Below are 25,379 nucleotides of genomic sequence, written 5' to 3'. Positions count from 1 at the left end.
ATTTGTTTTTCATAAGTAAAATTAGGTCCTTCTAGGCTATAATGAAACAAGTTCGACTGCCGACTGGTGTTTTCGTTGGGGGGGGGGGGGGGAACATATTTATATAACATATAACATATAACATATTTACATATATATATATATATATAATAATAATGATGCAGAAATATTAAAACTATATTTGGCTGGTAAATTGTCCGATACTAAAGTGAGTTGTCGTAAGGCAAGTGATTTTATCACACATTTTTCTTACTTTAGTTGTATAGGATTAAAAGTTTTCTCATAATGACTGACAAAGAAGAATACAATTAGAGCGGTTCTTTAATGTTTTTCTTTTAACTTAATGATGTTCCATTGTTGCGTTTTAAGTTAAATACTACTATTTTACAAAAGTATTGTGTACATTGTTTCTGGCTTTATTCCATCATTAGTTTAATTTATCAATTTATAATATGCATGTATATTACAAAACTGGATTCACATAAATGAATAACATGTTGCACTCCTAGGAATACTTAATTTGTAATACGTAATTAATGATGTAAGTCTTTCATTATTGCATTTTTAATTATACACAAATATTTTACAAAAATATTGCGTACTTCGTAATTAAATGTATCTACTTGTTCAAGGATTTCTTGAGTGGTTATATGTTTATCGTTACTATTCAAAACATCATAAATGGTGTTTGCATTTTTTTTTTTTTTTTATATAATTAATTAAAATGTTTTAAATAATATTTTAGAATATTTTAAACATATAATCGAGTCTTCGTAATATGCAATATTAGCTTATATTAGCATATATTCGTATAAAAGCGTTTAGTTCATTACTTCCAAGGCCTTTCGAAAGAACCAAGAGATGCGACGTTTGTTTAAACACGTACTCACCTCGGCTCATTTCGACACGTCAGGAGACTACGCCCATATTTATACTATAAATACTGGTCGTAGAATCTATTATATTTAGATATAATGTACCTTTTTAAATAAGCAGTTAGTGTATATGTGTTCCACTGTTATTTTATGTTTCAGAGAATAAAATATTTTCTTAACACATTTTTTTTTTTCAAAGTTTATATTTTATTTTATTAGATATTTTGACTAGCATATAGTTATTATTTTAAAACAACATCTATTTGAAGCTGAATAACAACAAAGGAGGAACTCGTCGTTAAACTCGTTTTGAGTAGGACTTCTGAGACCGATTAGTGAATTTACTAACATGGTCGTATAAAAGTTAAATTCTAAAGAATTTCATTTTTGGAAGTGATTCTATTCTAATGATTAATTGCGTACTAATCGAAATGTCATCTTTACTTCCCAATGTTTCGAGTTTAGACCTACGTAGAATGGTCGATATGACTGTTTTCATTTGATTCATTGCATACTTTTGTCCTAAAACAAAAATAAATTTTAAATTAACTTATACATACGTACATTAATCAAATATTATGATTTATTTCATCGTACAGATAAGGAATGTTAATCTAAGCTTACACATTATTTAAATTAAATATTTAAAAATAAATAGTGAATAATTTTTTAAACATTAAAATTACCAATGTGTAAAAGTATGAGTTATTAAAAACGTTAGAAACCGTTTTTTTTTTAACAGAAATGCGTGTATATATTTTTGTTGTGTTCAAAATAAGTTCATATCTGTATAGTAATAAAAATAAATTACCAATGCAGTTTCTCACGCCAGCGCTGAAAGGCAAATATCCAAATAAAAATTTTGATTTATTATCTACATCTAAAAATCTTTCAGGAACAAATTCTTCAGGATTTGGATATAATGTTTCGATTCTATGTAGAATATAAGGATAAATTGCAACGGTTGTCATGGGAGGAATACTGTAGTTCTCTAAAAAAATAAAAAATAAATGAAAGATAAAAAAATTACATTTAAACATTTTATATAGAATCATAGACATTGTTATAAATTAATTATTAAATTTATGAATGATTATAATCAAAATTAATATATATTATATTGCTATTTATATATTTAAATGATATAAATTTAAGCGACATTCCGACCGAATTCACCAATATTTTATTGAGTCGTAGTATGTATATCTTTGGAATTTCGACTCAACAATAAAGTAATATTTTCATGATCTAGTTATAATTGATAATTAATTTTTTATGTCTTGCTCGAACGATAAATTTACAGAAATAAACATTTTAAGAATTGTAGAAGTATCAATATTACTTTCTGTTACATCGTATTCAATCATTGTCATTCTTACGAATTGACTCAAACTTTGCCCGAGCCGTGTAAATATAATTTATATAACTTATTCATAAAATACTTACTTAGCTTCAATGTAGTTTGAAGTTCTCTGGTAAATCCTGGCACGCTTGGATACAGTCGAAGCGATTCTTTGATGATTGCCTCTAAGTATTTCATCGAGTTCAAGTCTTCCATCGTTACGTCTCGGTCAGAGTCTTCGAAAATGCTTCGGAGCTCATCCCTGGCTCTGTCCTAGGATCAGTTTCGTATGTAAACAGCGGCGCGTGAATAATACACAATACCTTACCTGTATATCTGGGTGCATTCCTAACAATACCAAAGTCATTGTTATTGAAATAGAAGTCGTGTCGTGGCCTTCGAATAAAAACGTGTCCACTTCTTCTCGTATGTCTTTGTCGGTTAACTGGTCGGGATTATCTTCCATTATGTTTAAAATTAAATCCAGAAATGATTTCTTTTGCATCCTTCCTATAAGGATAAAACGAATATTTATAACATCATTCGATTGTTAGTTCTATACTAGGATCGAAATGTAAATCAATATATTTATACGAACCAACATTTTTGTCGTGCGTTATATTTGAGTTGTTTTCATTTTTTAAAAGTGTTTTTTTATTTTCGATGACCTAGTAAAATATTAATATTGAAGATGACATAAAATATTACATAAAAGTGGCAATACTAATATTTAATTTAGTTGTTTTAACATTTTTTGAGCTATTTACACAGTTCATATTTCAAACTTTAATGATAATTACTTTTTTAATCGAATATAGACTTTTTGATGTAGATGTGATTTACATTGTTATTAGCAATAATTGTAAATGAATTATTAACGTAATTTTTTTAATATTTATGTTTATAAATCAGATAATTTCAAATGAGGCTTTGTTTAAAAAAAACTATTTAATAAATTCCATATTAAATGTTGAGACATGATAATTACTGATTAATTGATAAACTATCTTCAACAGCGACGAAATACAAATGTATGGGAAATTTTAATAAATTAGATACATGTCTATAGAGGCATATTTGGAATAATTTTTTAAGGGGATGGACGGACAACATCTGTACATTGGAATTTAACATATTATCGTCAAAACGTTCACTATTCTAAAAACGTAAAATATTTTAACCAATTCGAAACTCAGATAGAACCAACTATAAACTATAAAGTACAATAAAAATAAGCTATTAGCACAAAATATTTATTGTTGATTATAACTATAGATAATATATTTGTATTTGGTGTATTTGGTGGAAATGCATGATAGTAATAAATAGTCATAATAATAAAATTTAACTTACAATCATAATTTCCGCAAAACATTAAAAATAAAATAAAAGCCTCGGGGGTGTGGGAAATGTCCTTATTGCCTACTTATCTTCCCTCAAATACGCTATTGCATTAAAAAGAAAAAACCTGTTGGTGTAATGAAAGATAAAAAATAAAACTATTTTAAAAATGTCGCTGATTTTTGTCATAGTAAAAAAATTATAAATATGTATACAAACTTTATCGGTAAAGTCATGCAGCACTTTGATTGAACTGTAAAATGTTTGACCACATTTACTGATTTTGAAAACAAAATCATTCCACAGCCAGAATTGAAAAATTCGATCGATCACTGATCTACAAGCACTTAAAAACCATTTAAAATTAGAAATCACCATGATTTGTAGATTATATTTAAATTTTTTTTTCCAATTATATATGAGTCAGATTTTTCGAATTTTTTATGTTGAAAAAATAATTGTTCGCTACCAAAATTATCTATTAAAATACTTTTAAAATTCTTATTTGTGTAGGATAATTATACAAATGAAATATATGAATTTGGTCTTGTATAATTTAAAATTGATAAAAGGAATGCATTAATCTGGTACTATTCAATTTAAAAGGATGATCCTAGTTAAATTATATGGGTTATATCAATCCAATTATTTCTATATAAAGTATATAATATGAAAAACTCTTTTAAATACGCAATGATACATAAATGTTTAGAAATAGATACTAAATTAGAATATAATTGTCAATATAATAGTTTTTATTTTGGAAATTCATTAAAATATAAAATGTAGTTTTGTATGTGTTTGAAATTAAAAAAGTTTGTAGCAATTTACCGAGGACTAAATTCTAAATTCTAAACTATTTGAACTTACCTTTTAATAGAATGAACGTACTGAACAGATTTACCTTCCTGGGCATTCATTTCAGTCCCCATAATTGTTTCTAAAAATAAAAATTTTAAAATACGTTAAAATACACAATTATAAAAATCACGCTTTGTGGTTACTTTAATTATACGACCGCATGATCAATGGATTAGTAACAATCATAAATTACCACAAATCATGTCCAAAGAACATAGTGTTACATATTCCATAACAGAGATTTCTGTATCGTCTGCAGACGCTTCCAACAATTTTTTCACCAAGACCTGGGCGTGCTTATTTAATGATTTGTTGTACATGTCTAGTGTTTTGAAGTAAAAAGTATTTGTGAGGAGTTTTCGGCGCTTTTGCCATTTCGGACCTGAACAAGGGTAATGGTAATGACTATTAGTATCATCTGATGTATGCAATTGTTCAGTTAAACCGTAATTAACTTACCAGAGCTTAATAATAGGCCGTCGTTTAGCCAAGGTCTCAACATGTCATACTCGGGACCTTTGTAAGAATGTTCTGAACTGGATAAGAGAATCTGTTTAATATATATATACTTTTAAGTAAATATAATTTATTATATAGGATGAGTCAACGGGCACTCTCGGATGTACGAGCTCCGGGGCTCTAGCCCTCCCAACCCCACCCTCTCGCCGGTCTTGCCAATTCGGTGAAACTTTTAAGCTATTCCAGTAGATCAACAATGATAATATTAATTGGAATTGTACTTAAAAATTTTCGGTTAATGCATCGTCAATTTATATAAAAAAAATATTCTTACTTCAACCCTTGCTAATTGTATTATTGAATTGCTTTGAAAGTTCAAATACTTACTTTTATATCTTCTGGGTCGGTAAGAAAAACGTATGACCGTCCGGAAAGGTTAAAATGAACTACTGGGCCGTAATCTTTGATTATTTTAGTGAAGGTTGGTAATAGTTCTACATACAAAACAAGATATACCACGATTAAAAAAAACAAATAATGATAAATTAAGAAAACTTTGATTTTATGATATTTTGAACTATACTTAATTATTAAGTCACACAATTTGTTAAAAATAAGTAAATATCACTTTATACCTTTTAGATATACTCGTATATTTTGATATTGATTTGAAAAATGATTATTACGTCAATTATATAAACATTGATTCGTTTTTTTTGGTTTTAAATGTCATTATGAATAAAAGCAATGTTGGAGTTTTCCAAACATTGTTCATAATCAGTAGTAAGTACAATAACATTTTTACATAAATAATTTACTGTATAAGATATTATGCCATCGATAATTTCATGTAATCACTTTTAAAGGCTTGTAGTGATAAACATTTGGTTGAAAATATGTATATATAAATATTTTATAATATATCATTATATTAGAGACATTTTTTTAAAGTTTACAAGAAATATGTTAGCTATAAAGAAATATGTAAATCATGTGTAGAAAAATCTCGAAATATTCAAAATATGAAAAATTAATATCTGTGTTTGCTTATATGTATTTTGAATTCGAAGCTAATTTAGCAAATTTTCGGTTCATCATTCAGCAATAAAATATCGTAAATCGTCTCGATTTTGTAATTATTACTGGCCTAGGTATATTTTATGACAATTGGTATGTTTTTTATTAACTAAAGAGAGAAATATAAATTCGCCGAAAACTTATGTGCTGCAAGACATTGTATTTTACGTGCAATAAAACATTATAATAACATAATCATCGTGTTACGCGCAGTTTCCGTTGTCACCCGAGTCATTTGGAAAAAAAAAAAAATAACGTTGGGATTACCATTTCGGCGTATCGTATCGTACCTTTAGGAGATTTCATCGCCAAGTTCCACGAGAGTTGAACTTCGCTCCAGAAAGTTTTCGTAGCGGACGGGACGTGCGATGAGATCTGCCGGTATTCCAACGGCTTCTGCAGCCGTGAGTACACCAAGTACGAGACAAAAGCCACGCACGGAGCCAACACGAGGCTGTAAATGATCGACTCGATCATTTTTTCCACCCTGTTTTTTTTCGCCTAAAAAAATCACGCCGCGGTACAGATCGAGAACGATGCAAGTGCACTCGCAAAAGTCGACGGATGGAGGTGTTCGAACGTGCAGGTACGTGACAAGTTCAACTGCCGACGTCGAACAGGGAGTCGTTTCGGTTCGCGTCGCCCATGTCGACAACTCGTAGCGGTCGTGAGTGGAAAGAGTGTACACCGCACGTTTCGTCCGAATCCGGTTACCGGCGAAAGTGTTGTGCGATCGAGGCCAGAACCTTCATACGATTTTTGTGTACGCGTACTGTTGCCGTTCGGTTTACAACACTGAATTGGTCACAAAATTGGAACCAGTCTACCCACCCCTGTTATCGGGTAAACGATAACCTGACTCCGAAAACAACCTATTAACAGTTGCAACGCAGTTCAATACCTAGTGTAAAATATAATTATAAATATGTTGGTTTATTGATCTACATAAGATAAATTACATCCTTCCGCCTCCCGCCTGCTCCCACAGCTGAACGTACACAGACATTTAACGAAATGCATTGGGTATGATGCACCAGTTGCATTATTCGTGTTCGTCATCTAATAAGGAAATACAAATTACACAGCTCGGGCTGTGCTCATCGTTTAGTTTCACGGCGATGGCGATACGATAAAATTGTAGTGCATGAATTGGAATCTCAAACAATCGGTGGGACGAGATTTTTAAAGAAAAAAAATTACTTCAATATTTTTAATACATTCGATCTATATGATGATTAGAAATTATTTCCCCTTTCGCCTTGTGTTCTGCGAGCTATATCGGTTTGTTACTTACAAACGTATATTCACGGGGGGACGTGAAAACATAAGGAAAATGGGAATACGATGACAAACATCGGGTTCAATTTAAATGAAAACCATTAAAAGTATACTTGTTGCTTATTATTAAACGAGGAGTGGTAAAGATGAGTTTAAAAATGGACGATGAGATACAGGGATGGGTAAATGATTTTGCTATATTCGATTTTTAAATTTAAAATTAAAGTGTTGTAACGTGGTCAGGAGTGACCAGTTAAATATAAGATATTCAGGGAAGGTTTTCTAGTCCTTTTGAATATATTCTACCGTAGATCTTAATATTACAAATAAAGGGTAGATTGGTTGTAGATTGGTTCTTATAATTATTAAGATTCAATATATAAAATAACTTATGACCATGAATTTTTACATTAAAACATTACGGAGTTCAGCACATCAACGCCGGATGGTCGTCTTGAGCGAATTTACCGTTTTTTTTTTTACATACTCGGCATTAAACGTCGGACATACTATAGTGATATATGATTTATGCTCAAGTTAGAACGCAGTGTCTACTCAGATAATACATATATTATGTGGTAAACCAATAATTATGTAGCAATCGTAACAGTCTATAGATATCTACCGATGTCTGGTCAAACAATAACCCGACTCCATTCGGAAACAACTTACCAACAGTCGAACAACCAAAATATGTTTTAGTAAAATAAATAATATTTTATGCAATTCATGCAATTTCATGCATCAACTATCCATATATTGTACGATAAATAAATATAAATAATTAAAATAATGAACATATTTTGATTGAGTGTTATACTAAAGTTCATACTTTATCTAGCGTAGCATTGATATTTTATAGAAATCCTAGGAATTCTATAGAATCTATACTACCGGGTCACAAAAATATAATACCGGGACACAAAATTCGATAAAATTCTCATATAAAATTTGTTATTTATCATTTCGTTTGATAATTTGAACTTTCTAGTAAAAATTAATTCATTAATATGAATAACTATTTACAAAAATCATAATTATTGAGATTATCAACTAGACCAGCGATTCTTAACCTGTGGTCAGCGATACTCATTTCGGGGGTCCGCGACGACCCTAACACATAAAATACATCAATACGTGATATGAGTGCATTATTATAATATTGTTGGATTATCATTATTATTAATTTATTTTTCATATACTTTTTATTGTACAATAGATAGACCTTATCTTCATACGATTTTCAAAAACTTGTATCTTAAGTATAACACCAACCATCACATTAAATTAATAAAAATTAAATTTTAAGAATATTCAAATAAAAAAAATGAAAACTAAAATAATTTAATTTAAATTAATAGGAAATTAAGTGTAATAAAAATAATAATAATAAATATGTATGTTTTTTTATGCCTACTATAATGCCTACTATGCCTAATATAATTTATTATATAAAATCATTATTATTATTTTGGTTACAAAATATAATAATAACAATAATAATAACATGAGATGTTTTGTAAAAAATAATAATGTATTAGAAAAAAATTGGTATGGGGTCTGCAATTTATAAAAATATTCCATCAAGGGTCCGTGATCTACAAAAGGTTAAGAAACACTGAACTAGACTTCATGAAAAACCTGTATAGTATGGTATTCGTCGTATCTATAAATACATTTTTGAAATTCCTAGTTAAAAATAAACTTCTCACTGATAGTAGTCAACAAATACAATTAGTAACTATATTTTAATTATTACATTGTTATTACAAATTAACGCTTCAATTTTAATTTAAAATTCTTTGTGGACATTATAATGTGTTTTATTTTGCTTTTCTTTACACAATTATAAATGTAAAGTATTTTGGTGGGCCACGAAGGGGAAAAATATTAACTAACGGGTCAGTCTAAACAATAGTTTGGGAAATCTATAGTATATATGCATTCAAATTCAAATGATATTGGTTCTACAACTGGTGATGGGAAAAAGACTGGAAATATTCTCGTTTTACAATGTCATTACAGACGTTGATACAGTAGACAAGATGTATGGAACATAGATTGTAGGAAAGAAATGTAAAAGATAGCCATTGGTAATTTTTTTTAGAATATTAAATATTGCAGGAATAAACTCCAAAGATTATATTTTATAAAATTTTATTTTCGGAAGTGATTCTATTCTAGTTATAACTTGTGCGCTGATTAAAATGTCTTCTTTTTTTCCTAAGGTTTCGATTTTCAGCTTTCGTAGAATCGTTGATATAAGTATTTTCATTTGATGCATAGCAAACTTTTGTCCTGAAACAAATTACAATAGTAAACTGTGTATAATTGATTTAACCTTTTAACTAAAAGTAAGAGTGTCTAAATATGCAAAAAAAATACAAATTATTTGCGATAATATTTTTTTATAGATATGATTTGTTTATTTCTAAATATTATAAAAATGTATTACCAACGCAATTTCTCGGACCAGCACTGAATGGCAAATAACCAAATAAGAATTTTGATTTATTATCTTCGTTTAAAAATCTTTCAGGAATAAACTCTTCAGGATTTGGATATATTTCTTCTGTGCGATGTAGAATATAAGGGTATATTACAATTGTTGTCTTTGGGGGAATAATATAGTTCTCTAAAAAAAAAAAAGAAAATATGAACATTGAATACATTGTGTTATAAAAATACAATTTGATATTTCTGAATAAAAAAAAAATAGTTTAAAACCTAATCGCTGCACAGAAGAGTATTTGTGTATACAACCGATCAAAATAATTAATTGATTTTTTTTTTATTATTAATATTATAGAATAAAACATAACATTTGATACAAATATAATAAAAAACTTTAATCAAACTCATACTCTGCATACTCTTCATCTTCGTTGTTGCCATCTTCTTTATCTTCACTTTCGTTATCTTCTTTTTCATTATTTTCCATATTTTTTTTCACTGTTACCTTCAGTTGGTGGTACTGGTGGTGCGCTTGCGATAATCAAATTGACTGCCTTTTTTGAAAAGGGCTCAGTTTTTTTTTATGCTGCCTTGGTTTGCAGTTACTAATATAAGGATCTGGACGTAGTAGCAATCTTTGCAATATATGTCTATAGTAATCCACTTTTGAAAATTTTTGAGCAAAATGCAATCTAAATTGCCGATAGTGCTTGTTGTGGTCTTCAAATGCCACTTCCAATAACTGGCCAATTGGTAAAATTGCAAGAGTTATCACTGTTTCGTCATGTATAAAAACGTTGTGAACAGTTGGTGTCATAAGATGCCAAACATACAGATCTACATATATTTTTGCAGTTTCGAGTTCAAAGATATCAAATTTAACAGTATCAATACTTTTGCCAAATAAAAAAATACTAAATATTTAAAATTGTACTAACATTTTTTAGTAAAAAAATACTTTATTAAAAATCATAAAACCTTTTTTATGGGAGTATAAAAATTTAGTTGAGCATCTTATTAAAATCATAATAATTTCTTTGTTTTGCTTAGAATCAAAAAGGCGGATGTTGGCGAACAATTTTATGGTAGATTATTAGTCTTAGTTTAATGCTCATAAAAACAATGCTATACTTATAGGCAAAAACGCGATAATTTAATAATTTTTGCTTAAAATTAACACCCATATTAGAATTCAAAAACAAAGTTCGTAAAAGCATAATATAAGCCGTCAATCAATACATAGGTATTCATTATAAATAGAGTACGTACATTTTTTTTTTCAATTTCTAAATGTATTTGTTCCAACTCAACTATGCAAAAGTCAAATATCAAACGAAACAAATAATTGAAATGAAAGTACTAAAACCCAATAATATGTAATTCGGACGATTACTGGATTACGATTGATTATTTGACGAGTGTTAATCAAATTTTACTGATAACTATTTGACGAGAAAGTTAAATAGCTTTAATAATAGCAGTGCTAATGACATTTTTGATTAACTTGCCGATTGGGACTTATGATACGTCGTTGTAGTATACAATTACTCCATGTGCGCTGTTTAGAAAATATGGTTATTTTATAAATATTAGTAATTTATAGTTACTGATCATTATAGCATTCTGCAAAACAGTATTGCGTATGAATTCACATTTTCATTGTACAAAATAAAATTTTATGTAAAAAGTTATTATTAATCATTTGTAATTTTTCGTACGTTTTAAACATTTTGATTTACTCGTATTAAAATATTACCAAACATTTTAATACTTCAATTGAACACCAAGCAATAATCTTTGAAATTTTTGATAAAACATACATTTAGTATATAGAAATACTATTTATGATATTTTCTCAGAAATAATTTATGATTAGACTTATAATTATATCGTCATTAATACGTATAAATAGTATTCAATAAATAGTATCGTGCATATACTCGTATTAATATGTAAATAAAATAACTTACTGATATTTAACGTGGTTTCTAGTTGTCTCGTAAAAACAGGTACACTTGGATAAAGTCGAAGTGTTTCTTTGATTATTGCTTCTAAATATTTCATGGAATTGAGGTCTTCCATCGTCACGTCTCTATCCGAGTCACCGATGATTTCCAGTACTTCTTCCCTGGCTCTATCCTTTAATTGATTTAATTTAATAATTGTAGCACAAGTATATACTAAAAAATCTAACTTGTATGTCCTGATGAATCCCTAGGAGTACTATAGCCATCGTTATCGCTAATGATGACGTGTCGTGACCTTCAAAAAGAAAGGTATCCACTTCTTCTCGAATGCCACTATCGGTCATCTGATTAGGATTTTCTTTTAATACGTTTAGAAGTAGATCCAAGAATGATTTAGTTTGCTTTTTCCCTAGACAATTTAAGCAACAAAAATATTGTATTGTGTTGGTAAATTATGGAATTTATTTTTTTGTTATGGACAACAAGAAATGTTTCAAAGTATGTACGTACCGTGTGGTTTAATTTCAGACAGCATGTTTTGACCGTCCGTGTTATTTAATAATGTTTGTTTATTCTTAATGACCTATTGAAATACATGTGTGCATTTAACGTAAATAAAATATAGGCTTACAGTAATATATCAGATATTGGTGAATGGGTCACTGATGAATTTATTGCGGGTAAAATTAGTCGCCAGGATAATTGATCGTCTAACAAAAACGACCAAAAACTGATACGGATAATGATGCATTAGAATATTGAAAAAGATGACTATAAAATTTATATTATAATATTATATTTATTTTTATTTTTTATTTATTGTAATAATATACGGGTTAGGACCCGTTTACATTAATTCAATTTAAATTTCAATATAACAAAAAAAAAAAAAAAAAAAAAAAAAAATAAAAAAATAAAAGTAAAAATAAAATACAATTAATATTAAGTAAACGTATCAAATTATATGTATTGCTAATTTAGCAGAAACGTGATTTTTATATGAGTAGAAGGAAGTAGAAAAAAACGGATCAATGTTATAATTATTTACAGAGTTTATGATTCTCAAGAGTGATGTGTTAGTTGCATAATTTGTAGTTCGAGATTTTAAATAGAATATCTTAGTTGATTGGGTGTGAGTTGAGGAAACTTTGAATGTCAGACGACTTAAGAGGATAGAACCGTAGGGGGACATTCAGTTGAATTTTTTTTTTTTTTTGGGGGTGGTTATAATAATTCAATGTAAAATAATCTGCAGGGGCTTCGTCCCCACACTCCCTTCTCATGTGCAAGTAAGACTTATTACTGTTAAAAATATAGATGTGTTTAAATTGTATTAAAAAGAAAAAAAAAACACTAAATAACATATATTTAAAAATAAATAATATTTTATTTTAATGCAAATATCTAGTTGTATCAGCAAAGATGTTCAAAATATTATTGCTTTTTATATTTTTCGATACATCTTTTTTCAATATATAGTATTGAAAGATCGCTGAACCTTAGCCAATTTTTATTTTTTTCATTGCACTGAAACTTCTTTCGCAAGTAGCCGAACTAAGTGGTATTGTTAATTCTATAGTAAATAGTTTTTTATTATTTTTTATTTTACGATTTTCAAAACAACCAACAGATAATTATAAAAACAACGAATAATATTTCTAACAAAGTTTCGACTTTGGGTGGGGGGGGGTTGAGCCCCTCCCAAGTTCCCTCTGATTTCCACCTATGGCTAGGACAGTCAATATAGTCAGTGGCGCAACTAGAGGAGGTGTTTGGGGGTTGTGACCCCCCCTGAAATTTTTCTGAGGTTTTTACAAATTCTACATAGAAAAAAAATAGGTTTATCTTGAAGACGCGATTGATATAAAATATGAATATTATTCGTATTATAATTGATAACAATAATAACATAACAATATAGAATGTTTTGTAACGTTCTGTTTAATTTTAAAACATCAATAACCTTTTTACTACAATTTCTCAATAGTCGATTGCATAATACTTTTTTTTGTGATATCATAATATGAAATAAAAGTTTAATAAACAGTTTAATTTGTAATTTAATATTTTACTCATAAACCTAACTCAATCTTACTTCCTTATTCCAACCAAACATCTGCAGAAAATGCTTATTTTTTCCAAATTCACATAATAGAATAAATAATAGAATAAAATAAATTAGTAACATTATTTACAATTAGATTTAAAAATATTTCAGCCCAATTTATTGAGCTTAAGCATTTAATGCTATCAGAGTAATTACACGAGTAAAAATCATAAGTAAATAAATTATAATCAATAGGCATTTAAGTATTATTAAGAATAACTATAAGTAAAGATGGATGGTGAACATCCAACAAGGAACAAGAGGAGCCGTAAATTTAGAAACTGTAATATTATCAATATTAGAAAGAACTAGATCAAGAATGGTATTATTATTTAGAACAGTATTGAATTGGGATCAGTGGCGTAGGAAGACTAGCTAGCGCCCCTGGCGCTTTTTTTGAAAAAAGCGTATTTTAACCAATTAAAATTTGATTTTATGATATTTTTTTTTAACCTTGAATTTTACTATTTTTTTTAAGTATGTATACAATTTATAATTATAAGTTATTACTTATTACTTATATAACTAGTTGTTAATTTTAATCTTTGAAAATTTGCTTTTCTCGTTTTACCTAACCTTACTTCTTAGTAAGTAGACTTTATTCTTTCTTATGAATTTTTTATTTAAATGCCCTTGTGCTATTTTCATAATTATATCATTAAATTCACACGTAGTATGACATCTACGTATTAGAAAAAGTATAACGGAAAAATGTCGATTTGATTGTAGGATAAAAATACGATTTTTGTACATTTTTGCACCCCTTTGCAATTCGTGCCCCTGGCGTAGGCACAGTTCACCAGACCGTTGCTACCCCACTGATTTGGATAAATTTAAAAATTAAATTTTAGATAGAAAGTCTACTGAAAATTGATTTACATTTAAATAGTTTGGTGAATAGAAATAAGTGAATAGCCATTTTATGTTTGGTGTATTATAATTACCTACTAAAATTACATTTTTAACTTAGGGATGAGAAATTAATAGATCATTAATAATATCGAAGTGCTTATTGTATAATGTTATAGGTGAGTAGGAAAATAAGCATTACTTAAAATATAATAATCGAAATTAATTTTGATAATAACAAATAAATGTTCTACGGAATAGGGAGGTAAAGGTAATATACGAGAATAGTATTTATTATTTATTGCAACTAGCACATCACCTTTTGAACAAACTAGTTTGAGAGTTTCCATCGCAGTGATAAGTGTTGTAATTATCAAGCCCAATTCAGCGGTATTAATATTTGGTGGTACCCTGGTTTCCGATAAACTAATAAAATTAAAATCATTTAAACATACATTACGATGAAACATATTTAATTTTGTTTTAAACCATGAACATTTGAATAATATAAGTTTAAATTGAATGAACTGGGCCTGTCCGCATGTTTTTTTGAAATTGTTGGATCTTCTTTCAAGAATTTAATGACCAAATTTGATTCATCAGCGGCTTTTCTTTCCTCTAGCTTTAATTTGATATCCCTCAGTTGATTTCATTGTATTATTGTGCGATCAGGGAACATCTGGATACGTTCAAAATTAGGTAAGCCAACCATGTTTGACTTTGAGTATAAACGAAATCATCCGAGGCTTCAGGCAGAGTTATTTTTATAGGTCGAGGTTTATCAGATATTTTTCCTAAACGAGTAAATGTAGTCGGCTGCAAATTAATTGATAAGGCATCAAATAAAGATTTAATAAAATCCATGTCGTTGGTCGAGTATTATTGGTCTGATCGGCAACGTTAAATACGATTAAATTACGAGAACGAGACTGCCTATCGAGTACCTCATTAATTATAGTTTCATCTGTGTATGACTTAGTCTTTTTCACGTTAGGTAGCCTAATTTCGACAGAATCTAATCTGCATTCAAGTGACGATGTACGATCAACTAAGGAATGTAGTTGTTTGGAGACAGTACTCAATTTTGAATTAACGTCGTGGAGAGCGATCTCATGTTTAGAAACAGAAGATTTTATTTCTTCGACTACAGATAGAATATTATCAATTTTACTTACAAGATGAACTTTTGATGTGATGAGTTGAGTATTTCTATTTGATAATCTTGAACTTTCACATGCATTACACACATCCAAGAATTTTTACATTATACAAGAGCATCAGTTTGAATTCTTTTCAATGGAGAACAATTCAAATGAAAAACTTTTTTTTGCATGTTAAACATTTTAATAATGCTGAATTTTATTAATGCATTTAGATCATTTCATTGTGTAAAAGTTATATTATTAAAATATAGTTTGATATGTAACTAAGAAAAAAAATTAATAATCTGTAACAGATAAAACACACGTCATAATTCGATGAATGCTATGAGAGAAGTGAATATAAGAATATATACGTTTTATGTCGGAAATCACGAGCAATCCATTTTCAAATTTACATTGCTTATATTAAGTTCCGTTACGACGGTTTCGTTCGTACGATTAAAACCCATATGAATTTTACCTGATAATTGTACGATCATTTGGACGTTGTTTTCAAACACGACGGTTTTTTTCCTTTCGAGTCGTTAACGTTTGATTAAATTTTACTTTAAAACTTTTGTACTGTCATATACGATTACGTAGGAGATGACCTAACAATCTTATGTATTGGTTACACCCAACCGACGAATACACACTTCTCCCCGAGCGTTTTTGGTTCCATGTCAATCTTTGCAAAGATCATGAGACTCATTTCATAATATAGGTCTGCATTCTACAGCAGAGATAAACCTTTCTGTGTCAATGTACATGAATTTTTATTACAAACAGCGACGACGACCAACCTTGACAATGGACGATAAACGAATAAAAATCGTCTACTAATTTTACCCGCGTAAATTCACCAGATACTAATAAATTTAAATAAAAACAGAAATATAAAAAAATAGTAAGAGAGATGGTTAACCTTGGTAATTTGCTTAAAAATTAGTAAATTTATACTTCAATCGTAAAAGTAATTTATTTGTTAATTATTATGTATTATATAATTATATACATTGAAAAAAATTATCGGCCGTAAAATTTATCGGTGATTCTAAAAACAAAGTGAGAATATCATTAAAAACGATCTATCCTATGCAAGGCCATACTTAGAAATTTTTTTCAGGAGGGGTTCAAAACATGCATATTGTAATTTTATTGAATTTAGATTTTGACTTTTGATATTTGGTTAAAAATAAGACAGAAAAAGATTTAATCTTCTTTTATTAAAATTATTATCATATTTTCATATGATATTATGATATAAACTTAAAAGCAGTCAATGATTAATTGGAGCTTAAGTCATTTTTGACTGAAAATATTTATGTTGGTATTAATAAAAAATATTTTAAAAATTTGTAAAATATTGAAAACATTTGGGGGGTCCAGACACTCTGGACCCCCCTAGATACGTGATCGATACGTGACGACCTTGATCGTATGGTTAAAATAGTTTCACTATGAAAGAATTATAATATAAGTTGTGTACAAACGTTTTCGGTAAAATCATGTAGCACTCTGATTGATTTGTAGAACGATCGACCACTTCCGGTGAATTTGTAAATTGTATCATTCCATAGCCAAAATTTGAATACTCTATCAATAACTGCTCTACAGGCACTGAAAAATCAATATGAATTAATATTTTTTGTAATACTTATATTTATATATGGACTCAATATCATTGGTTCTCCTTTTTTGTTTTCTTATTTACGTAGTATTAATTTCTAATATGAGTTCGATAGAATTACGTTTTCGAGTTTTTAAGCAGACAATGAACATTAAAATAATCTTAAGCTTACCCTTTAATAGATCGAACGTATTGCATGGATTTACCTTCTTGAGCATTCATTTCAACACCCATGATTGTTTCTAAAAACATATTTTTGAACTACATAAATACATTTAAACTATGCAATTACTGTAACACTTATTTAATACTTTTTGACACTTAAATTAAAAAATACATTAGTCAAATAAAGAAGGAAAATGACGAATAATTTAAATCCCAAAATGTTTATGTAATATCTATTATTTTTGAGCGAACAATATTATATGATAATACAAACAATTCCAGTATTTTAAACATACAACAGTTAAAGATTAGGCCTTATATTTTGAAGGGAGTCAGGATAATATTTAAGGGTATCGAGATAATTTGTATAATTTGTTTATACTTATGAATTGCATTAAATATTACAAAATTAAAATTGATTATTATTACATCTACTAAGATAAAATAATTTTTATATTTCATTTCAAAGTTATAAACAAAATTTTTGATAAGATAAGTAAATGGAATACTTATTATTGTGTATTGAAATCGTTTGTTGAAGATAACAACTGGACAGCTAAAATATTCATATCCCCGAACTAACTTTCCACAAAAATTAAATAAATAAAAAAAACAACCGAAAAAACAATTCTGCATGTATTATGATTTTCTTTGTATCACTAAATAAACATTTATTTGTACGTTACTTAGGATGCTATACAGTTTTATAATTACCACAAATCATGTCTAAAGAACACAACGTTATGTATTCCGTGATAGATATTTCTTCATTGTTTGCGGATGCTTCTGATATTTTTTTCGCTAATATCCGCGAATGTTTATTGAAAGAAATGTTATACATTTCTAATGTTTTTAGGTGAAAAGTGTGACTAAGGAGCTTTCGACGATTATGCCATTTTGAACCTGCGCATAGTTGCATAATAAAATTTAAAAACAATTACTACTTATTTTTTAATACATGTAATTTGCTTTTGGTTTTAATTAATTTACCTGAGCTTAATAAAAGGCCGTCGTTTAGCCAAGGTCTCATCATGTTATATTCATTACCTTTGTAGTTATATTGTGAACTGGACAAAACAATCTATTCAATGTATGTTATTAGTAGATTATTTATATTATTTTGATTTAATTTATGTATGGTAATTTATTGAACTCGTATGAAAATAATTTCGTATAAAACAATTTGTTATCAGTAGAAGTCAATGTCTAAGTATGCAAACAATATATGAGTTGACATAATCACCACACAACAACCAAATCAAAGTTTGTGAAAATTTTACTGTCTAACTTTTCCTCAATAATTTTTCTATCAGTTTGCTTATTATTTGTTCTATAGTTGTAAGGTTTAAAATATTAACCAATCGATGCATTTGAAACCGGTTGATTTCCGTTTGTTATTTATTAATTGTTTGTTATGTACTCATAATTCTCAGCTAAGTTTAGCTTTATAAAGCGAGGAAAAAGTAGAAAGAATTTCGATAATCATGGACGTCCTCAGAATTTTTTTTAAGGGGAGGGGGAAATTAATTTTAAAAATAAATGAAGATTTTTTTTATACATTTTATACTTACATTTTATTTACACTATATTATACAATACAATTAAGTATTATTATTCTACATTTTATTTATAGAACATTATTATGTTTTGTCATTATTACATTAAATAATTATAATTAGGTATTATTATTATAGATATATTTTATTCATAGGTACATTATTGTTTTTCATAAAATATAAGGTTAGATACGATAAGATAAAATATTCCAATTATTATTAAATATAGTTTTCTTCTATGTATAATATATATATATATATATATATATATATATATATATATATATATATATATATATGTTATATTAATGTTTGAAATGATTAAAAAAATTGAAATAAAACTTAATGAAATTATTTGTAATGGGATATCTCATAAGCGTAACAAATCCGCTGTTAAATTTGTAACAAGTTTTTAAATTTTATCATTCCAAAGTCCTAAAAAAGGTAAAAAAATATTAACCAATTAACCCCTGTATATTAGATTAGAATAGATTAGACCAATTTCATATAAAATATAATATAATTTATCTAAATTAGATTACCTTTATATCTTCTGGATCGTTGATTATTACGTATGACCGACCAACAAGATTTAAATGAACTGCTGATCCGTTTTGTTTTAATACCTCCATGAAATACGGCAACAGTTCTAATTAGATAAAATAAATAACATCAATTAATTATTCAATGCAAATATTAAAACGTTCAATAACAACGTAATATGACAGATAAAAATAGATGTTATACATAAATCATTGTATGTATATACATCATGTATTATAATTTTTAATTAAAGTTATTGGGAAATGAGAGTGGACCGTGTTTACGCCTAAATACCGTATTTGCGTCTATATAGAAAAACCATATAAAATTTAATAAAACTTGTATGCGCACATAATACATACATTTGGTAACGTCGCGGTAAAATTTAAATTTGTAGTATTAACTTCTAGTATTATAGTATTAACCAAACTCAAAAACTGTAAATTTGTAGTACATTTAAAAATCACAATATTTTTTTTTATATAATTAATTAAAACATTGATTCGCCTTTAGATGATAAAATATTTTCTGATCGTAAATGTTGTTGGACTTCAACAATATTTTTTGGAATATTTTTTTTGTATATTTCTCCAAAGGCACATTCTATCACGAATTAATTTAACGTCCTTGTAATCTAACATGTCAAAACAATTATTTGCAATTTTAGAACGTATAATTTTAATTGAAGGTTCAGTCATGTCTTTGGCTCTTTTTTTACACGCACTTCGGAATAAGTAGAAGATTTAACTTTTTTTCATTTACGTTCATGGTTTTGAGTTAAATTGCTACTCACAGTTGAATTTACATTTTTAATTAGTCTTGCTAAATAGGATTTAATTGTACAACACTACGTTACATAACTATATTTACTTTCGTAGACTTCTTAAATTTATAACTAAAGACCGGATTTATATTATCTTAAATATGATGCATATATTCTCTAAAAACCCTTCAAATATTCTCATTATATTCTTTTAAAAATCTTAAAAATATGTAAAAATATTTGAAATTATGTAAAAATAATCAACAAACATCAATATATGCTTTAATATGCATTTTAACAATTTTTTTTATCTTTACGACATTCTTTCAATCGTGAGGTATATACGTAGTTGCATATGATGATGGGATACTATTGTAATTCAGTAAAATTGGAATATAGTAAATATATAGCAGTATAGTCTATAGTATTAAAATTTAAAAGCAATATTCCTTTGGTATATTTTAATTAAATGTTGTACAAACACTATAGTCATAGTATGAAAAAAAATAACAAATAATCGTATATATTAAAATATAATAAAACAAAAAAAACGTTTGATATCAGGACTAGTGGTAAAAAACCTTATCCACGTAATAAAAATGATCTATGAGATACAAAGTTAGGTATGAATTTATTATTATAACAGATATGACTAATAAAGAAATAATTTTTTTTACTAAATAGAGCTTTAAAAAATGAAAATAGTTTATTTTGGTCAGCTATTTTTATTTTTGGACCACTACGCTTGTTGCCATATTTGTTGATTAGTAATGTATTATTGGAGGTAATTAGCAGTTATAATATATTTTATTCTGTCTGTTTGAAGTCTGAAAAAGTGGAACTTTACGGACCGGTCCGCAGTTGCCGATTACGAGTAATGGGCGTGCCAACGACGCATATCGCGTGCTTGCGCCGCACGAAAACATCTAACAGCGCGTTCTCTCGGTCATTGTATAAGCTTCACTTTCTGTGTAGCGTCCTCCTAAGCATTAGGATGTTGCCAAATTTATGCAAATAAGTATTATTAAATTTTATTAAGCATAATCAAGGTTTTTCTAGAAAGGCGCAAATAAGGTATTTAGGCGCACAGTCCATCCTTAAATAAGAGGTGTGATTAGTTAATTAGTAAATCTGTCTCCTCTACGATTTATAAAATAAGATTATTTATGTAATATTTTTATTTTTGGACGTGATTATGGAATACAACGTAATTGTTGACTTTTTCATTTTTCGCTAATTGTATGTTTTCGATAAGGTACTTTTCAAAGTTAATATTGCAATAATTGTGAATTAATATTCAATAAGCACGCCAAGAGTAATGTTTATATAATTACCACATTAAACGATTTTAGTGCACCTCATTAAAACATAATTTTCTCGTTTCAAGGACGACGTATATTGTTGACAGTTTTTATTATAAATAACCGATCGGTTAGATTTAAAAATATTTCATTACCAATACTTTATCGTACTTCTATTTGCATCCTATGTATCATAAACCACAAAACAAAGTTTTATAAAATTGCATTATGTACATATAAAATAATAACTTTGTTATATGAAAAAAATTAATTACTGAAAGTTAAATTTACATCAAATCCGTTTAATATACTCTCGCTTAATACGATTTCCTGCGTAATACGCTCATTTTCACGAGTCCCTTGATTTTGAAAGTGGTTAACACGTAAATGACTTCGGATAATACGCTCTTTATTCCCGAATAAGATGCTCTATGTCAATGATGTTGTGATATGTAAAATTAATGATCACAATATCAAATAAATGATGATTTTCAAGATTTAGAAGAGTTTTCTGGGTATGCAGAAATTGATGTTAATATTTCTATGAATAGCCTTAGAAGTATTGATCAGAAAATTACTGATAACATTTCATCTGCTGATGTCAGTAATATTAGAGGAAGAAAGTGAAGAGGAGGAAGAGGATTATACAACACCAATTCTCCCCGTAACAAATGCACTTGATTATATACACGAACTAAGACAATTAATTTCATCTTTTGATAATGCAGATGGAACATTACAAAACCTTAATAAAGTTGAAAACTTCCTCCATTTAGAAATTACTAAAAGTTCAAAACAAACAAAAATTTATGATTCTTATAATGCAAAATAAATGTGATTTATAGGTATGTGTAAATGTAAATTTTTAGATCACATGTAATTTTAAATAATAAAAATAAAATGTAATAATAAGTATATATGTATTAATATACTTGAAATAATAATATAATATAAATGCAATTATAATAAAAAATTCATAATTTAACGTACAATTTTTATTTTAAACTTTTATCAATTTTCAAGTTTTCTCGCATAGTACGATTTCTCGTTTAATACGTTTTTTTTACCTGGTTCCTTGGAAAGCGTCTTAAACGGATTCTACTGTATTTTAATTGATAGGTTTGATTATAAAAGTCTAGTTTTAAGTTCTGTAATGTTGTCATTTTGTGTTGTTGCAATGCACAATATTATTCAAATCGACTGTATAAAATTATGAAAATAAAATGTGTCACTCATAACGATAATGAAATAATAAATTATAAATTATACATTTTTCGAATTAATTAATAATATTTAGAAGCACATTTAATTATTTATTTTATAATTGAATTTAAAAAAAATTGATAAAAATGTTGTTCAAAATTAATTTTATTAACTTCTTATCTTATCTTTTTCTTATCTTAGTTGGAAAGTGATAGGAAAAAATACGGAAGTAGTCCAAATCGTGTTCATGATTACAATGAATTGTTTAAAAATATGTATTTATATATTTATTTTCTAAAAATATTCGTCAATTCGTCGCGTATGTGTTGCAAACGAAGACCGCTTTCATGCATATTGATCTATTTTAAACTTATTGTTTCTATCATAATCTTTCGTTGTATTGCTATACTGCGATTCCACAATCAATTGCCGTCAATATATAATTATTTAAAAATAAAAGTTGAAAAAAAAATTGCTTTATGGTTAATATTCTTGAAATAATAATAAATTATCATTAAATATATGATTAATACTATTTAATAGTTGATATTATCAGAAACATTTAATAATATTCAAAATAAGTTATTTATTTTTATTTTATATTATTTATTGTTAAATAGTATTTAACCTGTTGCACCGGATGTCCGAATTCGTATGTATAAAATAAAATTAACATATTTCAATGCGTTTACCTCTGGGGTGTCTCATCGCCATGGACCACGAAAACAATATTTCGCTCCAAAGGGATTTTGTGAGAGATGGCATGTGCGATGAGAGCGTTCGGTACTCCAATGGTTTTCGCAGTCGCGTGAACACCGCGAACAAAATTAAAATTATAATTAAAATCAATGTAAAACTATAAATATTTAATTCGATCATATTTTGAAATATTTATCGAAAATATTACTTGAGTGACGTTTTACAATAATTATTAATTCAAACCCAAAACGAGAAGATAGTATAAAAAAAAAACACAATATCTTATTGTAGTTATTGTTCGTGTCATTTAGTTATACACACTATCTGGTGAGACCTGGTGGAATATTAAACATCGCGTGTATTAATTGGTCGTTTTCCCGCATCGAATATCACGATCGTTAAGGTCGAAAGGTGTGGTCAAAAATTATTAATACTATGCAATGCACTCTCGATTATCCGCGAATCAGGGTAATATAGCATCCACGGACAAGCGAATTCCAAGGGTAATCCGCTAAATTCAAATTGAAACGAATATTCAATAATGAAACCATTAATTCATGTTTTATTCATTTAATCATTAAATTAATGTTGTATAGTGTTACAGGAAAATTAAATAAGAACACATTTTATTTTTATTTAAAAATGCATAATGCATAATCAGTAATAAGTTGTTGGTTTTTTTTTTTTTTTTTATAGTAATTACTTAATTTTGACTTGCAATTTAAATTTTTTCAACAACTGACCTAACCGTAATGATGTATGTATAATATATATTATTTTTAAAGAACCATTCATTTTTGTACATATGTACAATATGTACTAGTGTTCCTTATTTCACGCGTTCACGTTTTTACGCATGGATGTCCCAAAGGGGGGGTGGCAAGACGGGGCATTGCCCCCTACCTCCCGGAAAAAATGAATCGAACAAGGTTAATAACAAGGTTTGCAATCGAACAACTGCGAAGACTTCAGTTTTTATTTGATAACGATTAAAGTGTGTACAATTCTGACATATTCTATTGTTTGCTAAGAATACATTTTTTTTAATATACTTTTTAGTGTTCGATTTAATTATCCCCCCTCCCCCCCCTCAATAAATTTCCTGCGGTCACCATTACTTTTACGTATTCACGTGATTATGACTTCCATACGTGTTTACGTGTTTTAACATTAATTTACTGACATATATTAATCATAGGTACGTACTTTATTTTATTACAATCGGATATCATGATATTGTGAAATTTATATACTCGCATGTATTAACTTAATAAAATAGGACACCTAATATGTGCATGGCTCCGTCCGCAGCCAACCGTGGATTATCAAGTGTATATTGTAATATATTAATATTTAAACTGTTGGAATTATTTCATTTCACTTTTCATGTTATTTTTTTAAATATAATATAATAAAAAATTGGTAAAATCATTGCTGAAAATCCCAATATATGTATCTTTATTGTATTTTGATGAAAGTTGACAATAGACGATAATTGTACAAGAGCAAAAACTGAGGAAAATATATTGGAAACAAGTGTATACAATTGTGTCGTGGCTCGATTCTATATAAATATCATGGGGATTCATCAACTGACTACTGCAAAGAGCGATAATATGTTTTTGTTTTGATACACATGACATTTAGAAGGTCTTGAGGAATTTATTACTGATTATCATAATTTATTTTAAGGTAACTCTGTGATTGACCTTCATCTTCACTAAAAGGAAACACGTATGCAAATGTTACACCTAATTGAATGGGTCC

At 27.9% G+C, this 25,379-nt stretch overlaps 2 protein-coding genes across 4 annotated transcripts; both read right to left on the bottom strand.

Moving 5' to 3' along the window:
- Positions 1 to 1,064: 1,064 nt before the first annotated feature.
- Positions 1,065 to 6,723, bottom strand: LOC112683497 (cytochrome P450 4C1-like). 2 transcript variants are annotated; one of them, XM_025554547.1, is made up of 11 exons: positions 6,246 to 6,723; positions 5,266 to 5,372; positions 4,879 to 4,969; positions 4,613 to 4,801; positions 4,429 to 4,498; positions 3,778 to 3,904; positions 2,816 to 2,885; positions 2,546 to 2,727; positions 2,322 to 2,490; positions 1,687 to 1,866; positions 1,065 to 1,397 (listed from the first exon to the last, which is right to left on the bottom strand). In XM_025554547.1, the coding sequence occupies exons 1-11, from the start codon at positions 6,430 to 6,432 to the stop codon at positions 1,240 to 1,242; spliced, it is 1,530 nt and encodes a 509-aa protein (XP_025410332.1). In that variant the 5' UTR covers positions 6,433 to 6,723; the 3' UTR covers positions 1,065 to 1,239. The 2 variants fall into 2 exon arrangements, with proteins under 2 accessions (XP_025410332.1, XP_025410333.1); XM_025554548.1 differs by lacking the exon at positions 6,246 to 6,723 and having other exon boundaries at positions 4,879 to 4,955; positions 5,266 to 5,351.
- Positions 6,724 to 9,349: 2,626 nt separating this feature from the next.
- LOC112683495 (cytochrome P450 4C1-like) lies at positions 9,350 to 23,792 on the bottom strand. 2 transcript variants are annotated; one of them, XM_025554544.1, is made up of 11 exons: positions 23,606 to 23,792; positions 19,646 to 19,752; positions 18,538 to 18,628; positions 18,262 to 18,450; positions 17,555 to 17,624; positions 17,246 to 17,372; positions 12,165 to 12,237; positions 11,882 to 12,063; positions 11,658 to 11,826; positions 9,689 to 9,868; positions 9,350 to 9,531 (listed from the first exon to the last, which is right to left on the bottom strand). In XM_025554544.1, exons 1-11 carry the CDS (start codon positions 23,790 to 23,792, stop codon positions 9,374 to 9,376), a joined length of 1,533 nt encoding a protein of 510 aa, XP_025410329.1. In that variant the 3' UTR covers positions 9,350 to 9,373. The 2 variants fall into 2 exon arrangements, with proteins under 2 accessions (XP_025410329.1, XP_025410330.1); XM_025554545.1 differs by lacking the exon at positions 23,606 to 23,792 and adding an exon at positions 21,744 to 21,889.
- Positions 23,793 to 25,379: the final 1,587 nt, after the last annotated feature.

The sequence above is a fragment of the Sipha flava genome, unplaced genomic scaffold (genome assembly GCF_003268045.1).
Source record: "Sipha flava isolate LNK unplaced genomic scaffold, YSA_version1 228_pilon_pilon, whole genome shotgun sequence".
Classification (NCBI taxonomy): Eukaryota; Metazoa; Arthropoda; class Insecta; order Hemiptera; family Aphididae; genus Sipha; species Sipha flava.
This window is presented reverse-complemented; position numbering and strand designations above follow the sequence as displayed.

Excerpts from the sequence above, each read along its gene's own strand:
- LOC112683497 (XM_025554547.1), bottom strand. The coding sequence starts at position 6,432 with ATGATCGAGTCGATCATTTACAGCCTCGTGTTGGCTCCGTGCGTGGCT. Across the intron at positions 2,886-3,777 it reads TGCATGACTTTACCGATAAA|GTCATCGAAAATAAAAAAAC; the intron begins GTTTGTATACAT and ends ATATTTTACTAG. Across the intron at positions 2,491-2,545 it reads GAATGCACCCAGATATACAG|GACAGAGCCAGGGATGAGCT; the intron begins GTAAGGTATTGT and ends AACTGATCCTAG.
- LOC112683495 (XM_025554544.1), bottom strand. The coding sequence starts at position 23,792 with ATGATCGAATTAAATATTTATAGTTTTACATTGATTTTAATTATAATT. Across the intron at positions 18,451-18,537 it reads CGGCCTTTTATTAAGCTCAG|GTTCAAAATGGCATAATCGT; the intron begins GTAAATTAATTA and ends AACTATGCGCAG. Across the intron at positions 12,064-12,164 it reads GTCTGAAATTAAACCACACG|GGAAAAAGCAAACTAAATCA; the intron begins GTACGTACATAC and ends TAAATTGTCTAG.